General features: G+C 44.6%; 1 protein-coding gene across 1 annotated transcript in view; it reads left to right on the top strand.

The window, feature by feature from the left end:
- Window positions 1-271: 271 nt before the first annotated feature.
- Window positions 272-18,671, top strand: part of RYR2 (ryanodine receptor 2) — a 732,481-nt gene continuing 714,081 nt past the window's right edge. The window contains exon 1 of the mRNA XM_082425485.1: window positions 272-647. Coding sequence (XP_082281611.1) covers window positions 600-647 — 48 coding nt within the window. The 5' untranslated portion in view covers window positions 272-599. The remainder of the gene's footprint in view (window positions 648-18,671) is intronic.

Genomic DNA, 18,671 nt, shown 5'->3' with positions numbered 1-18,671 from the left:
GGCAGGTGCAGGAGCCCAGGGGAACAGTAGGGCGCAGGTGGAAGGCTGCCCGCTCGTCGGGCGCGCTTCGGCCGCGATACCCGGCACGGCCAGTAAGCGGCGCTGGGCCTCGAGTTTGGCGGCCCCGAGGAGCGGGCTGCGGATTACCTGCAGCAGAGGGGAGCCGGCGAGCTCCTCCCCGCCCGCCCGCCCGCCCGCCCCCAGTCCCCGCCCCCACCGCGGCACTCAGCGCGGCTCCGCGGGCTCCACGCACTCGCTCGGAGGAGCCGGGGCGGAGCAGTCGACCTGCCGCAGGCCGGACGCGCGAAGCAGGCGCGGCGGGGTTGCGGGGCCGCCTGCCCCCGTCCTCCGGGCCGGGTCGCCGTCCTCCCGCACAGTGCGGCGCAGGGAGGCTCCCGCCTCGGCCGCCCCCGCCCGCGCCTCCTCCTCCGCTCTGCAGGCGGGGACCGCCTGGCGCTCGGCGCCCAGCAGCCGCGGCTCCCTCCCGCCCCCGGCTCCGGGCGGCAGCAGCAGCAGAGACAGCGCGAGGGGCCGCCGCCGCCAGCGCCGCCGGGCTCCGCGGGGCTCGGGAGCCTGCCCCGGCCAGAAGGCGCGGAGCCATGGCCGATGGGGGCGAGGGCGAGGATGAGATCCAGTTCCTGCGAACTGTAAGTGCCGCGCGGCTCGGCTTCCCCGGGGAGCAGGGGGAGCCGGGGCATCCACCGACCGGGTCCGGGCAGTGGGACACGCGGGCGGGCCGGCGGCTGCCCCCGGGGATGCGGGAGGAGCCGGGCATCCCCCGGGGGGCGCAGGTGTGCGTGCCGGGGCGAGGGAAGGGAGGGTGCGTGTCCGTGCGCGCGTGTGTAAAGCCCGGGGACCGAGCGCGTCCGGAGCGCGGCGAGCGGGCGGGCGGCGCACGGGCTGGGTCGCGGGGCGCCTCGGAGCTGCGGGAGTCGGGGGACGCGGGGGCGGCCGGTCGGGCCTGTCCGGTCGGTGGGGCTGGGATCTTCCGGGCAGCCGGGGGCAGGGTGCAGACCCGGTGGCGCGTGGGGCGCGGGGGCCGGCGGGGACGCGGGCAGTCGCCCGGAATTCCGCCGCGGCGCGGTTTCTCGGGCTTTCGGGCTGGACCCGCGCGCCATCACGCAACCCAGGGATTTACCTACTTGCCGTGGTCGGGGCCGGGGAGGCGGGGCAGAATGTGCCCCCAAGTCGAGGTGCTGCGCAGGGGAGGGAGAGTCGCCTCCGTGGACAGCGCGGTCCCTGGGGTTGGGGCCATTGGTGGTGCTGTGACTGCTCGCAGAACGTGGAAGGGATGGGAAGCGAGTGTGTGTGTGCGTGCACGCGCGCGCGGGGGTGGCGGGGGACAACGCGAACGTGTCGTTCTGTAAATGTTGGCTTATTGAACGCTGAGTGCAGCAAAGTGTGCGTGTGTGTGTGTGTGTGTGTGTGTGTGTAAGGGCAGGGTGGCTGCCCGGAATTTCCACACTGGGTGGCAGCAGGGGAATGTTGGCTCCACTCATACAATTTTTTCTCCTTAAGCACCTCCTGGCGCTGCTCCTTCGTGTCGCTGATTTGTTCGAACGCTGCAGATACTTCTCAGGCTGAGGCTTTGCTCACCTCGAAGCGGGGACTGGAGAGCCCCTTGGCAAAAGAAAATGCCGTAACTTCTTGTCAAGAAGCACCTAGTGAGCGTTTGCAGCGTTTTGGTCTTTCCTTTCCCTGCACTTGTATCCTCGTCTCTGAAGGATATTCCCGTATAGGGTTCCCCGTCATCGTCCCCCCCCCCACCCCCAGGACTGCAGCTTCTCCTGGCTCTTCTTTCCCCAGCAGCGAAAAAGCTGCCACTGCCCAGTTACAGTTACCTCCGCGATCACAGAAAATAAGAGAGAGATTTGCGTTTTGAGATATTAACCAGATACCAACTTTTAGGTGTGAAAGTAGCCTAAATGACGCATTTGGGGGCTGAACAAGTGAAAACAGTACATTTGTCCAAGAACATTGTAAGTGGCCAGTTCTTCCATTTTGCTCTTCTAATTTTTTTTTTTTTTTTGGCACTCAGTTTTGCTTTGCGGGGGTGGGGCGGGCAGCCTTTCGAAAGGATAAAAATCCAGGGTACACATCAGATGGCGACTGATTTGACCTAATAGCTGCACATCGTGCACCATTACATGTGCTGTTGGTGGTACTACTGGTCCACCACCCAACTCTGAAGAGCCAGTTCACCAAAACCTTGCTCATGGGGAATATTGTAAGCCTACTAGGAATACAGTTTACTTTTGTTTTTTTAGTGGACAACTGTCTATATGGTTTTTAAATAACTAATAAAAAACCATATGAAAAGATGTTTCTCAGTACCATGACATTTTTTGTTTGGGTGGATAAAATATTTAGTTGCTGTGTAATTCTTAAATTCATTTTTTTTCAAATGCCATAGGGTTAAAATTAGCTAGAAAATTTTGGAAGGCTCTGTGCACTCAAGGGCTTCCTGCAGGCTTAAATGTTAAGCCGAGCACATGGAGGTGGTGTTATCAGAATACTTAATGGGGGCGGAGCTAATGTGCTTGCTGATGGGGTTCTGTACATATAAAGTAATGTTAAGTCTGTGCCCCTGGACAGCTGCCTGTCAGCCCCAGTGACACCTTTGATAAGTGGCTCCTGGGTAGAGATCTGGCAGTCCTGGGCTGGGATTTTTCTTTTAATAAAACATCCGTAGGTTGTTGTGCTGATGATAAATGACCTTGAAGGAAGTAGCATGGTGGAGCAGGGGAATTTTTTTTTTGGTGTGGCATGAACATCTAAAAGGAAAACATGCCTTCCCCTCTATATTTTACCGTTTCAGGACAGAAATTCTCAAACCCTTTACTATTCCTCTGTCTGCCTTTGCTCCTTTCCATTTTATTCTCTTAACTGTTCTCTTCTGTTGTTGGTTCAGAAATGTTAATGGAGTTAGGAATGGAGAGGATGTAGTTTTTAGCGGTAAATTCATCTGTTTTTTTTTTTTTTCTGGAGCATATTTTTTTCTCTGTTGCGTGCAGTCTTGTCAATATGAGGTTCTTCTTCTTCTTTTTTTTTTTTTTTAAGCAGCCCAGGGAGTATTAACAACCTGTACATCTACATAAAACGGTTACAGATTATGGATAAAGCTGTTGTGCTTAAAAAAAGTGTTAGTGGTTAAGAGGCCATAATGGCGAATTTGACTGGACATTTCATATATTCTGAGTAGAGCACCTTAAGTCGTCTCTTGGATTTTTATTCAAGCGTGGCAGCTCACTGAAGAATCTTTGGAATCTTCCTGTCCACAGAAAGTTTTCTTCTTCCTTCTTCTTCTGGAAGAGGTTTGTAATCACTGTCAAGGGAAGCAAAGGTGAAATCTTTAATGGACTGTGTCCGTGAGTTACGTCTGCTGCTGTGACTTGATTCTTCATTTGTGAATGAGGGTGTTTTCACTGTATTTAGCCGCTGCTGGTCCCTCTCCCAGCTCTTTTCCATTATGTAATTGTGAGTTTGCTAACATTCCTTTCAAATGGTTACATAGATGAACGATCATCTTCCATTCAGTGGCTTTCCCACCAGCTAGAAGCAGGCCCACTCCGATGTGTTTATCTTTTTTTTTTTTTAAATCTATCTATCTATCTATTTATTTATTTTTGGCTGCGTTGGGTCTTCGTTGCTGCGCGCTGGCTTTCTTTAGTTGCGGCGAGCGGGGGCTACTCTTCGTTGCGGTGCGCGGGCTTCTTATTGCGGTGGCTTCTCGTTGTGGAGCACGGGCTCCAGGCGTGTGGGCTTCACTAGTTGTGGCTCTCGGGCTCTAGAGCACAGCCTCAGTAGTTGTGGTGCACGGGCTTAGTTGCTCCATGGCATGTGCGATCTTCCCGGACCAGGGCTCGAACCCATGTCCCCTGAATTGGCAGGTGGATTCTTAACCACTGCCCCACCAGGGAAGTCCCTGATATGTTTAATCTTTGAGAGAAATTAAGAATACATATGTTTAAACTCTGGACGTGCTGGGACACTTAGAAGAATCCTATCATAAAATATGCCCTCAGCCCATAATGGATTTATTCACCGTCATTTCCAAACATATCCATGATTTGGAATGTGTTGATTATTTTATTTTAAAAATGTCCTTAACTTACCAATATAGCAATGAACTGGAATTCCTTGACTTTAAGAAAACCATGATGTAAAATAACCTTTGTCTGGAGTTGATTTTTCTAAGTACTTTGCCTTTCTTTCATTTGTGTAAGCACAGTGAAGTTACTCTGGGGATATACTGTGTCATGTAGTTTTGCATTTGTGCATAGGTTGAGACTTCAAACTTAGTCCTGGCTGCAAAAATTATTCTGATAGGAATGCTTTGAGCTTTTCTCTGGCCTTCCTTTGCAGAATGAACTATTTCACCGTAGATTTCTTCCCATTGCTTCCACATCTTGCTTGCTATTGATAGGAAGCATCTTAGAAAGGATTTAGCAGTTAATAGTAATAATCATAAAGTATAAATGCCACTGCACAACACGGTGAAATAGATCAGGCTGGAATGTGTAGCCCCAGTTTGTAGAGGTCCAGGAAGGTTAATTGTATAAAGTCAGTTGCTCAGCAGTGCAGAACCAAGACTAAAACTCAGATCTTACGCTGATGTCCTTTCCAGGAGAGAAAGGCTGCTTTATCAGCTGCTGAAGCATGTTTTTGGTTCACAGGAGACAAACAGGAGACACAATCAGTTTTCTTAGCTGTAGGAATGTCACAGAGTACAAACGAAAAGATTCTGGGTGAGCCCTTTTTGCTCCCCTGATACTGAAGGCATGAGGATCTTTTGATAGATAGGCACTGTGGTATTTTTTCAAGGAACTGATGGAAAGCCCACCCAGGCTTATTTTTTCATGTATTTTTCTTAATCTAGAAATTAGTGTGTACACATTGGCAGGAAGGGCAGGATCTGAAACACTTAGGGCGCTAATTTATTTGACATTCCATCTTGTTTGTCCTTTGGCTTTAGATAAGTGTTTTTATCAAGGCTGAATTACCAGAGAAAGGATTACAACTTCTGGGTGACAGTGATTCTGTAAATAGCCCTTGGGGAAGAGGAAGATGTGATGAGGCACACATTTGCCTCCTGAAACTCTGACATTATGGAGATTTTTTTGTTAATTTAGAAAAACATTTGTCAAACACTTTCTGTGTGCATGGCGTGATAGTAGGTGTTAGGGAAGCATTCGAAATAAGGAAAAAAGTGGTCTGCGATTATAATTGCAAAGAAAAGATTTAGAGCCTGGCGTGGAACAACTAGAAGGAAAAAGCACATGTAGAAACTATAGGATATTTGGATAGGAAGAGACCTCTGGAAAATGTTATCTTGTCTATCCCTGCGTCTCCCTCCCCTGTCATCTTGCAGATAAGGAAGAGCTCAGAGAGGTGAAATGATTTGGCCCAGTGTCACACTCCAGATTAGTGGCTGTCTTGGTTTGGGCCGCTATAACAGAATACCACAGACTGGGTGGCTTAAACAACAAACGTTTATTTCTCATGGTTCTGGAGGTTGGGGAGACCAAGATCAAGGTGTCAGCAGATCCATTGTGTGATGAGGGCTCCTTCCTGGTTTGCAGATGGCTGTCTTCTTGTTGTATCCTCATATGGCCAACAGAGAAATCATCTCTCTTGTGTTTCTTCTTATAAGGGCACTAATCCCTTTCATGGGGGTCCCACCCTCATGACCTAATTACCTCCCCCACTTCCTGATACCACCCCTTGGGAGTTAGGATTTTAATATAGGAAACACGGGGGGACGCAAACATTCAGCCCATAATAGCAGCAGTAGGGTAATGCAAAGTGTGTGAAAAATCTCTGAAGAATTGCCAAAAAGCTAGCTCATCAGCACACCATTCTTCTTTGTAGAGTAGATCTAAACCCACCTGCCCCATTTTATGCTTATCGTCACCTTCACAGGGTTCACTGTCTAAATCTGCCCTCTTGTCCTTCTAGCTGCTGATAAGGATGTTTCGTTCCTCCTTTCTAAAGTTGCAATCCCTAGTGTGTCCTAGATCTCAGCGCAGTACTTGCTCGCTGGTCCAGGACTGGAATCTTGCATGAATTCCATCCTTTCTCTGCCTCCTTCTCCACTTGTTCCTTCTGGTTGATCTTGAAGCATGCTAATTTCTCCCATCTTAAAATTTCTTTGTTTGACTCCGAGAGAGCCTTATTTAGCTGCTCAACTCCTCCAGATGTAGTCTCCACCCACTGCTTGTCTCCACCCCGCCTGGTAATTGTTACCTAGCTTCTCTTGTTAAAATCACTTTAGTTGGTGATATTACCAGTAATCGCCTCTGTGCCAAATCTAAACATTCCTCTCTACCCCTATTCCTTTAGCCCTCACAAACTCTACTAATCTTGCTCTCCTTTTTGAAGCTCTTCTGTTTGGCTTTGGAGCTAGGATACATTGAGTTATTTTTATACATTTACGATCATGCTTTTTAGGGGTTCTTTTCACTCCCTTTACTCTTAGTCTTTGGTTGTCCCAAAAGATACTGTCCTATTTCTAGTTCTCGCTCTTCTGCCTTCGTGAGCTTATCTGTGCCACAAAGTCTGGGGTCCTTGGAATAACAGAGTTTGAAAAGCCTTAACAGTCGCTTCATGCAGCTCTGGGAGCCAGAGGAATGCCAGGAACTTTCCCAAAGCCGTTCCTTCCTGTAGAAGAAAGCCACCCAGATCTGACAGCCTTTGGACCCTCATTTCCAGCTGCCCACGGCCTCTGTTTTAACTCCCCTCCTACTTCGGGACACACTGTCCTGAGCACACGTGTATTCTGTCCCCTGAGTGGCTCTTGCTCCCAGTGGCTCTGCGTTGGCCAGTGGCACTGGCTTAGAAACACCAGTGTGATCCAAACCTCCAGAAGACCTGGGTCTGAGGCCTGAATCCATCAGGACCTAGCTTATGGACTTGAGAAAATGTTAAAAAATTTCCTTAAAACCTGAAGATAATTTTAGGCATCTCAGAGGGATTGTTTAAGCTCATATGATAGAATTTATGTGCAAAAACCTGTTACAGTGCCGGGCTCATGATACGTGCTCAGTGCATTCGTTTAGTTCTTTCTGATCCCTTCGTATCTAATTTGTCATCATCTCCTATCGTGATTTCCCTGGCAACCTAGCACAGGTTTAGAGATCTTTCGTACCCCAGTACTTGTTCTAGCCTTCATCCTTCCCCCTTCCTCCAGCCTTCCCCCTTCCTCCAGCCACTGAAGCCCCCCTTGAATTCTCCTGCCATTTGCATCCCCCTAATACCCTTGTGTTCTCGCCACCACTCCTCGGTTCCAGGTTCCTGTCACACCCAGTCTGACTTCTCTCCCAGGTTCAGGACCTTCTATAATCTGATTCTTGACACCTTACTTGGGCTCCCCATCCTGCAAAATCTCAGCCTTGTGAGGAGATACTGAGAGGAAGGTGACTGAGACAAGTGACTGAGGCGAGAAAGAGAATAAAGGAAGGATGAAGTGAGTCTGAGTGAGTCTGGGAGAGACCCTGGGTTCCTGTCAGAATCTGTACTCTTCACGTGAGAAGCTTCTAGATGGTGAGGTGACTTCCAGGGCATCACAGGGGCATCCAGTGCAGCGGTTTTATCCCCTTACTTTCATCTTTATTTTTAAATTTAATTTAATTTTATTATTACTTTTTAAAAATTTTCATCTTTATTAATCATGGGAAGAACATTGGAATGGGAACTCTACCAGTCAGTGGTTGTGTGACCTTGGGTTGGCAGGGTCCCATAAGAATCCTTTCAGGAACCGTAAAATGGGGACTTAGTTACCTCTGAGGGGCTCTCTGCCATGTTAAGAGTTCTGGGGTCAGCCAGACTCAAACTGTTTAGAAGAATGAGTGTAATAAAAACCTTGCCCTTGAACTGGACATGCGTACTTTGTGGTTTTTTTTTTTTTTTTTTTTTTACAGTATCATCCATTGTCATTTATTTATAATGAGCAATCAAACAAATGCAATTAGATTCAGAATCTAGAAGCTGAAGGTCAATTTATTTTACATATTATCTTTTTTCCCTTATTCTTTCAACAAATATATACTTTGTACCTATGATGTGCTGTGTGTAACAAGAGCCTAAGCTATTACTATGGATTATAAAAATTACATGTAAGTAATTGGCTGCTTAGAAGTTCACAGACAAATAAATGGCGCTTAGCACAAGTGTAGAACATCATGTAATACATTTTGTGAGCAAATATTGGACATGCACACTTTGAATGATGCTGGCGTCTCTGGATATTCTCGTCCTGGTGGATCACAGCATCAACAACTAACCTTGTGGTGACCGTTTTCCTCTCCATGGTCTCAGCTTTGAAGTGCTTCCCTGGCTTCCCGTTGTTACTTGGGCTGGTGAAGAATTGACCCATATTTCTGGGGTTTCCTAAAACGTAATACATAGTTGGCCCAGATAAAAGGTGTTCTTCCTGCTTCCTGTGGCCCAATAAAAGTCCTTTAGTGATGTTTCTGCAGTGAAGCGGAAACCTGAAGCTTTCCCTGTTGCTGACCTGGAGCGTTCAGAGGACCGGCACGTGGTTACCTCCACGCCCATTATCCAAACAGCGTTCTGTCCAGAGAGCGGGAGCCACTGACACGTGTGCCCAGGTGAGACCTCCACTAGGTGGCTATGCCCAGGCACCTACTGTCACCAAGCGATCATCAGTATTTGCCAGTTTCCTGAAGAAAACCTCAAATCTTGCTGGGGAGCTAAGGCAGTTGCAGGGCAAGGTGAGTGGAACAGCAGAAAGTGCTGTAGGAGCTCAGAGGATGACGGAGCCTTGCTGGGTCTGGGGAGGGTGGAGGCAGGAGTTCCCTCATCAGTGCTGTGAGCAACACTTGTCCACGGGGATAAACACTTCTTAGTGTGATTGTTGAGCCAGGGACGTAGGCCCACCATCGCCATCAGCCTGGGAGGAAGGACAAGTCTATGTGGTCAATTTATTTTTTTCTGCTATGGTAAGCACTTTTTTTTTTTTCTTTAAAGAAGTTTGTTATTTTAAAAGCTTTTTGGCACACTGGTTCCACTTCTAATGAAATTTTTAATTGTCTTATTTCCCTCTGAATTTAGAACCAGACTCATAAAGTTCACATGAATCTGAATTTCACTCATATTTAATACATAGCCAAAGACATAAAGTAAAAGATATATTTTGAGAGCACGAAGAAAAAGAGATAAGAAAAAAGAAAAATTCCAGGAAGTAAGTCAAATTCTTAGTGTTGAGTAAATTGGGCCCCTGTTAAAATAGATACTGAATGTCACACTGAGCTTCTAGCTGTTAAAAGCTGTGCTCACTTATTTTCCACAGTGGCTTTATGGTGATCAAAATATGACTTCTTTTAAATTTCACTAGAGTCTGTATTTATTTCACACTCAAAGAAATTTTGGACACACACAAACACACACACAAAAGAAAGATAGTAAGATAATACTCCATATTCCTTTTTACCAAATTTTGACCATAAAGTACTTCAGGGGCACATACAATTTTGAACCCATCGGGTAGAGCCCAGTTTTTTTCCCTGCCTTTCAGAGAAGAACAGCATATTGAAGGATGATTGGGGTACTTGAAACATTTAGCAGAGACACACGGTCGCCCACACTCACTGGATTGAATCCTCGGTGCTCTTTTTACCTCTGGACACATCTGACATGATTTGTCTTTGAGAACCATGCCCACGGTTGGGAGTTACGATCAGCTTACAAGTTCTGGCTTATAGGTTCAGTGACACATGAGGAGAACATTTCCTCTTGAGTTACAGACAAATGAAAAGCTGGGATGAATTGTTTCTGATTGATGGCTGTCAAAGAAATTTAAAGCATCCAGTTCCATTGCTGTCCTCTTTGTGACAGTAAAGGGGGCCATCATTTTCCTGAAGACGGGGTATTATTATTCAGTTTAAAGGTCTTGCTGCTGCTACAGAGAACAGCATCACTCAGAAAAGCCTGCAAAATTAGCCCAGCTTGAGTCCTACTCACGCAAAAGAGGACGCATGAACTAGGAAAAGAAGAAGAGAGAATCGTGGTCTCACCCCTTCCTGCTTCAGCGCCCTGTCTTTTCTTTCTTTTTTCCCCATGGGACTGCTTTAGTACCTCTCTCTCTCTCTCTTTATCTATCTGATTAAGGTACAATTCATATACACAGTTATGTTAGTTTCAGGTGTACAACATAATGATATATTTGTGTGTATTGCAAAATGATCACCACAATGTCTAGTTAACATTCATTACCACATGTAAAGATTTTTTTTCCTGTGATGAGACCTTTTAAGATCTTCTCTTGTAGCAACTTTCAAATACACAATACAGTAGTATTAACTATAGTCACCATGCTGTAAGTTACGTCCCCAGGACTTAATTTAAATTTATTTTATAACTAGAGGTTCGTACCTTTTGACCCCCTTCACCCATTTCACCACACCCCCCCATCGCCCCTAGTAACCACCAGTCTTTTCTTTGTGAGTCTGGTTGTTTTGTTTTTGTTTTTAGATTCTCTATATAAGTGAGATCATGCAGTATTTGTCTGACTTATTTCACTTAGCATAATACTGTCAAGGTCTGTCTATGTTGTTGCAAATGACAAGATTTGATTCTTTTTATGGCAGAGTAATATTCCATTGTGTGTGTGTGTGTATACATATGTATATATATAATACCACATTTTCTTTATCCATTCATTCATCGATGGACACTTAGGTTGTTTCCATGTCTTGGATATTGTAGATAATGCTACAGTGCACATGGGGATGCATATAACTTTTTGAGTTAGTGCTGTTGTTCCATTCAGATAAATACCCAGAAGTGGGGTTTTTGGATCTGATGGTATTTCTATTTTCATTTTTTTGAGGAGCCTCCATACGGTTTTCCATAGTGGCTGCCTCAGTTTACATTCATACCAACAGTGCACAAATGTTTTCTTTTCTCTGCATCCTCACCAACACTTGCTATTTCTTGTCTTTTTGATAATAGCCATTCTAACAGGTGTGACATGATATCTCAGTGTAGTTTTTGTGTGTGTGTGTGTAGTAATCTTGCTTTTATTTATTTTTTTTAAATGAATGGTTAATTTTATCTTTTCAAGTTTTATTGAAATATAGTTGACTTACAGTACTATGTAAGTTCAAAGTGTACAGCATAACGATTTCACTTACATACATCATGAAATCATTATCACAGTAAGTTTAGTGAACATCCATCATCTTATATAGATACAAAATCAAAGAAATAGAAACAAATTTTTTTGCCTTGGGATGAAAACTCAGGATTTACTCTTAACAACTTTCATATAACATACATCGCTGTAGTTTTGATCCATCATTTCTTTGGGTTCATTTAGAAATATTTCTTGACTGCCTACTATGTGCCAAGCACCAGGCTGGGTGCTGGGACCCAAGTGTATCTGAGCTTGTTCCTGAGTTTCTTATGTCTCTGGTGGGTGGGATGGGGAATGCGGAGAGTGAGCATGAGGTGGAGAACTGGTGTGGGAGAGGATGCTGAAGAGGGAGGGATCCATGCCTGGTAATTAGGATGGTCCAAGGCTTCGTGGAAGAGGGCAACATTTACAGGCGCAGAATTTTCAGACTGTAAAGGGACTTCTGGTCTACCTCCATGATTTGTGGTGACGGAAGATGAAAGGGCCTCAAGTATGCTGGCTATCATTTATTTGGCTCAGGATAGCCACCATGCATCTGATTCTGGGAGCAATTCGTTTAGTCCATAAAGCAGTTGATTGCTGTTGTACAGACCAAGAAACTGAGCTACAGACAGGGAAATTACTTACTCAAGGGCAGTTCGTGAGTAAGTGATGTTGGCGGTGAGCTCAAGGTCTTTCTGATGCCAAAACCCTTTTCTTCCCTTCCCTCCTTCCCTCCTTCCTTGTTTCCTTCCAGTCGTCAGGGAAAATTATGAAAGACTGAATTTGGCCAGTAGAAAAAAAGAATTGAAGGTGCCCCGTCTACCTCACTCGCTCATTTGAGTTATCTCTGCCTTTCGTTTGTCTTTGAGCCGTTTTACAACTCTGTTGTAAGTTGTAGAAAACTGATGGTAATGGTTCCTGGATGTTGGATTCTTGATCAGAGAAAATGCAGATTGTATCTGGTGGAATGCAGGTGGGGATATTGAGCAGTTTTGCACTTAGCAAGCAAATTCGTTTCAGTTTTCCTGATGGGTGCATGTATTTGTATGTTCTTTGGATTTTCCTTTGAACGTGTGGTACCATCATACTGGTTCTTGCATTTAATGATGAATTCAGTAAAACCTTAGACACGTGTTCATTTTACATTCGTTATAGTGTTGCTTTTACCTGTAAAAAAATATCTTTAATGCCACTCATATGCCCTTTAAAGATGGATAGGATTTTGATGAATTGGGCTGAGGAGGTGGGCAGACAGGATCCCAGGGGAGAAGGGGTGTGAGCGGAGGCATTGGGTTGGTACTCTCTGTGTTCTCATCCCTGATGCTTGTTTTCACTTGTCTCTGCCCTGCTCTGTGTCCAGCAGGCTCCTGTTTCCGCTGGGCGCTGGGAGACGTCCCCTTCCCTTGTCCCCTCAGATAGAGGGCTGGCACCAGCTTCCCACTGTGGTTGGTCACTAGGTGTCTCTCCGCCTCTGTTGGGCCCTATCACCCTCCACGCCCACCCCTTGGTCCCTGCCTTAAATGCCTTTCAAAGAGGCCCTTTGAGATTTCTGTTTCTTTTCTTGGCAACACTCTGATGGAAACATCCAGAAACACACGGAGCCATGTTTGGGAAAGAGACTCTGAGAGTGTGCGCTGGGGTAATCCCGGCAGGGTGGGAACCTTGAGACCACCAGGGACAGGGATTTATGCTTAATTCACAAGGTAGGAAGGGCCCTTGAAGTGATTTTTTTTTTTTCCCTCCTCTCTAGGGAGGGAAATGGGTCAGAGCTGTCTGTTAGGAAGATTGATGTGGCAGCAATTTATAAGATAAATTGAGATATAGAGAGATCAGAGAGAGACCGGAGCTGAGATGCCTGTTAGGGACAGTCACCGTGGAGTTGGCGCAAGATCATTCAGTCTGAGTTTGCATGGTGTTCGTGGGAATGAAAAGGAGGGGGAGGCTTAGAGATGCCGTGGAGGAAGGATGTACAGGACTGACTGGTAACTGATTCCATGTGAGGAGAAGAAAAAGACAAGCATGAGCTTAGGAGACTCGAAGAAACGTGGCCCAAGTGCAGGTTTTAAGGGAAGGCAGTGGGATTCGTTTGGGACATCCTGATTTTGGGTACATTATGGACAGACGTGCATCCCCCTCCAAATGATACAGTAGGAGTCTTAACCCTCAGGACCTCAGAATGTGGTCTCCTGTGGAGACAGGGTCTTTACAGAGATAGTGAAGTTAAAATAAGGGCATACTGCACGTCTGGAGCCTGTGCTCCGCAACAAGAGGGGCGGCGATAGTGAGAGGCCCGTGCACCGCGATGAAGAGTGGCCCCTGCTCGACGCAGCTGGAGAAAGCCCTCGCACAGAAACGAAGACCCAACACAGCCAAAAATAAATAGATAAATTAAAAACAAAATAAAATAAAATAACAAATGTTCAAGTACAATAGGTGCTTAAAAAAAAAAAATGAAGGCGTAAGGGTGGGCCCTGGGCATAAGGGTGGGCCCTAATCCAAGATGACCTGGTGTCTTTATAAAAAAGGAGAAAGTTGGACTCAGACACGTGCAGAGGGAAGCTGATGTGAAGACACACAGGGAGCGGCCACGTGAAGACAGATGCATTGGAGCCGTGCATCTCCGAGCCAGGGGATGCCGACGGCCTCCAGAAGCCAGGAGGGAGGCCTGGAACAGATTCTCCCTCACAGCCTCAGAAGGAACCAGCCCTGCTGACACCCCGATCTCAGACTTCTGGCCTCCAGAGCTGGGAGGCAATACATTTCTGTTAAGCTGTCCAGTTGTGGTGCTTTGTTAGAGCAGCCCTAGGAAACAATACAAAGGGCAAAGCTGCAAATGTGGATTTCGTGTTTGTAAGAGAGGATGGGCCTAGAGAGACCTAGGCCCATCCTCTTAGGTCGCCGTCGGTGTGATAGCAAAGCCACGAAAATGGATAGGATCGCAGACAAGGAGCACGTAGAAACAGAGGTGGATGGTGCAGGAGACCTCTTTCCCCACCCGTTGGTGAGGAGGAAGAAGAGCAGAGGTGGTAGCTTGAGGGCGGGAGCAAGGTTGACGGAAAGTTACTGATTATTTCCCTTTTTAAAAAAATTTTTAAAAAATAATCTTTATTTTTTTAAATTGGAATACAGTTGCTTTACAATGTTGTGTTAGTTTCTGCTGTACAGCAAAATGAATCAGTTATAGGTATACATATATCCACTTTTGGTTTCGCATGGGAGAGACCACAGTCTAGGTTATGGTGGAAAAGGTACAATTGTTGGAGCAAGAGCCTAGGTACAGGCCAGGCTAGAGACCGCCCCGTCCTCCACCTGCCACCATAATTGGGTGCACAGATAAACAGATGCGTCCCCTCTTTTAGCAGATAATTACTTACTGCTTTATCTAATCTGAGAGCACACACTATTTTTGTTTGGTTTTCAGTTAGCTTTGCAAAATTTCATTTTCTGCTGGGGACCTTGCAGTAAGCAATTAGTTAGAGCTTCACTGGTTCTAAGCTGGGTGTGTTTTGTTTGGATGTTGCACGGTGTTGGTAATGAAATAATCCAGCTAGCATATCTTATTAGGACGAGTGGGAGAAGTTCATCTTGCTAGTGGTTTTATTTTTTTCCCGTAGCTACTGATTCAGAAAGATTGCGGGGTTTGTATACGTATTTACAAATAACTTTTAGCAAATGGAATATATTAGAACAATTTTCAGACAGCTCAATCAGGGGAACATGTCAAAATATCTTAGGAAACAAAATGATTCTACTGATAGCAGCTGCCCTTGGCTGTCCTACTGTGATACATAGTTTAGCTGGCTAAGAAAATTTCTGTAATTTTTCAGAAAATTAAGCAATTTGCATTTTTCTGAGATATTTTAATTCCCATAAAACTTACATTTTAATGTAATTGGCAGTATACCGCATATACAATTTATAGCTTGCAAAGCTCTGTTTTTTAAAAAAATTTGAACAGTAAAGGTACATAGCGTTTAAATGTGCAAATCCCAGTTGGTTTCATACTTAACACCAGTGATAGAAAAGTAAAAGCTTTCAACAGAGATCTGTGCTTAACGACAAAGAATTACCTTAATCTCTTCGGTACCTCAGTCATTGCCCACTACACTTTCTTAAAAGGAAACTCCTTTTAAGATGATGGTTATGATAGGATCTTCTCAGCTAGCCAAACCACATGCTGACCATGCATCTGACAGAATTAAAAGTATGTCACCTTTTGCCCTTGTCAAATTAGATACATTTTACTTTCCCTAATGTATATAGATATGTAATGTATATATGTATATGACAAATGTCAATTAAATTTCTATAATCTGTAACTTTTTAAGACCTTTCTTCAATCAGTAATGTACTAGGTGAAGTGTTCAGTCATGTTATTGGCTTCTCAGTCTTGCCCAACTGTGCCCAGGGCTGCCAGGATTTGCTGGGCATGAGAGGTCCTCATAGTTTAAGGTCAAGGAGTCTACCTTTCTACTATTCCACGTGCCAGAATTAAATTTTAGAATGGGCCCTCACTCAGACTTACCCAATCACACATATTCAGTTCTCACCCCTTTCTTAGAGAACTAAATCACTCTTCTGCAAATGTAAAAGAGGATTTGGGAAACTAAGGGAGGGAAAAGAGGGGTCGGACCGAATAATCTGGAGGCTTCTTCCTCTCTAATCCCTGGGACTCCACCATCTTTCCGCCTGGTTATACTGCTTATGGATACTGGTCCAGAGAAGGGGAGATGAGACAGTAACACTCAAGCACAAATTAGATGATGGGGAAATAGCTTCCCAACATTTTCATTATAGAATTATAAAGAAGTGGCCCTATCTACTGTCGGTGGAACATCTTCTAGTTTTGGTCCTGCCAAGGACATTTTCTACAGAACAGAATTTTGAGAATTTCATATGATTAGCAGAACAAGAAATAGGACATAAGTTCTAACAAACAAAAATATTGCTCTGGAAAGGCCCCAAGCAAGGCCATGTATGTCAGTAGAAAATGGTGCCAGTGATTCCGTGATGATACCAGTTTCCTGCAGTCACGCAGTAGGGATGGAGCAGAGAGATCACTTCTCCATTCCTCTCTACATGTGGGCAGACTGAAGCCCAGAGTTTTGTAAGAGGGGGTGCTGTGTATATAGATAATCCAGATGACTGAGGATAGACTAAAGATACAGAAATGGATTTTAAGATCTCAACACTAGAGATGGTTTATGGTGTTGCCCTCTAATATGAATAATGGAGCAAACTAAAATCTGACCAAAAGAGCCTGCTAAATAAATCAGGGAGAAGGACTTGCAAATCTTTGCGGAAGGGAGAAAATGAGTAATGGCACCTTCTTGCACTTGTTCAGACCATCAGGAGTCAAGAACTCTGCTTAATATAGCGGGACAGCTTCCAAGCAGGGGCCCAATACTGTGATAAATGGAGTCTTTTTTTTTTTTTTTTTGACATGGTAAGTTTGTTTGCTTGTTTGTTTGTTTGTTTATTTATTTATGGCTGCATTGGGTCTTCCTTGCTGCGTGCAGGCTTTCTCTAGATGCGGCGAGCAGGGGCTACTCTTCGTTGTAGTGCGTGGGCTTCTCGTTGCGGTGGCTTCTCTTGTTGTGGAGCATGGGCTCTAGGCACACGGGCTTCAGTAGTTGCAGCACGTGGGCTCAGTAGTTGTGGCGCACGGGCTTAGTTGCTCCGTGGCATGTGGGATCCTCCCAGACCAGGGCTCGAACCCGTGTCCCCTGCATTGGCAGGTGGATTCTTAACCACTGTGCCACCAGGGAAACCCAGTGGAGTCTATATTTAAGGTTAGATAAATTCAGCCAATTTTTATGGGCAGGGGAAAATTATTGCTCAAGTGTTTTTGATAAGATTCTACTATGCCATGAACTGAAATACTGAGAGCAGAACAGTTTTTCATATGAGTGAGAAAGAGAGGAGAAAAACTACTATAAATTATAGGAGACGGAGGCTATATTTTTTGGGGTAGGTGATGAATTAATAAGTTTTCAGGCTTTCATTTTTATTCACCTCCGCAGTTGGCTTGTGGTTTCTCCGGTTCATCATAAAGGCTATAAATATTGGATTGTGACCGTATGTTAGGCTGATGTTTTCATTGAATGGTGATATTATGAAGGTACTGGATGGGACCATGATTATCTATGTGTGCATATTCCTGCATTCAACAAAGATGTATTCACTACCTCCTGTGTGTCAGGTGTTTGTGGGGTGCTGTGAGCTTGTCTTAAAGCTTCCTTCTTTTGTATTTTAAAATAATTTCCATAGAGTCACTAATAAGTCTGCTAGACTGGAAAGAGCTGAGGCTAGAACCCAAGGGCTAACCTAAGATTTCCATCTTAGTCTCTGTCAAATAAGTTCTATGTTGTCTGTAATCAGCCAGCCCACATTTTTCCATTTTATCCAAGGGGAAACTAATGAGGATGATCAAATGCTGGCTGAAAGCTCTCGTATTTGCATCTGTGGAAATAGAATTTGTATGTAAATTTATATATTATTATTACCATGATGATGCTCTTAGCATTTCTAAATACGTATTATATGTAAGGCGTTCTACTTGACTCCATGGAAATAATGAGATATATAAGACATAGTCCTTGCCTGCAAGCAACTCTTCCTAATATTCATTTATTTGCCTTTCGTAGACTCTTCTCCTATTAAGTTTTTAAGTAAGTTAAAAAAAACTTTTAAAATAAAAAATATAGTATATAACATTCACATACCGTAAGGTACATGAATCTTAAGTGTACAGCTTGATGAACTTTTGCAACATGAACACACGTGTGTAACCATCACTCAGATCAGACCTAGAAGCCTCCCTCAGACCCACCCCCAGTAGTCTACCTGTCTCTCCAGAGGTAGCTGGTATTCTGACTTCTAGCAAAATAGATTTGTTCTGCCTGTTTCTGCACTTCACGTAAATGGAATAGTGTGATATGGGCTCTTTTGTGGTTTCTTCTGCTTGATGTTGTATCTGTGAGATGCATCTGATGGTGCTCATTATTGCTCAGTGCCACACTTTGTGGATAGACGTTGAGTTGTTTCCAGTTTTCACGATTACGAATAAAGCTGGTATCGATATTCTCAAATATTAAATATTTAAGCAAATGCCTGAAATTCAGGTATGTGTACATTCTCTTGGATATGTACCCGTGAGTGGAATTGCTGACTGGAGTGTACATAATGCTCAGTTGTTTTTTTTTTAACCATTTTCTAAGTTGAAGTACAGTTAATTTACAGTGTTGTGTTAGTTTCAGGTGTACAGCAAGGTGATTCAGTTATATATATATATATATTCTTTTGCAGATTCTTTTCCATTATAGGTTATTACAAGATATTGAATATAGTTCCCTGTGCTATACAGTAGGTCCTTGTTGTTTATCTATTTTATGTATAGTAGAATGTATATGTTAATCCCAAATTGCTAATTTATCTCCCCTTCTCACACTATCCCCTTTGGTTACCATAAGTTTATTTTCTGTGTCTGTGAGTCTATTTCTATTTTGTAAATAAGTTCATTTGTATCATTTTT

This window comes from Balaenoptera physalus (assembly GCF_965194825.1).
Source record: "Balaenoptera physalus genome assembly, chromosome: 14".
Lineage (NCBI taxonomy): Eukaryota > Metazoa > Chordata > Mammalia > Artiodactyla > Balaenopteridae > Balaenoptera > Balaenoptera physalus.
The sequence above is the reverse complement of the archived record's forward strand: the minus strand, read 5'-3'. Positions and strand labels throughout refer to the sequence as shown.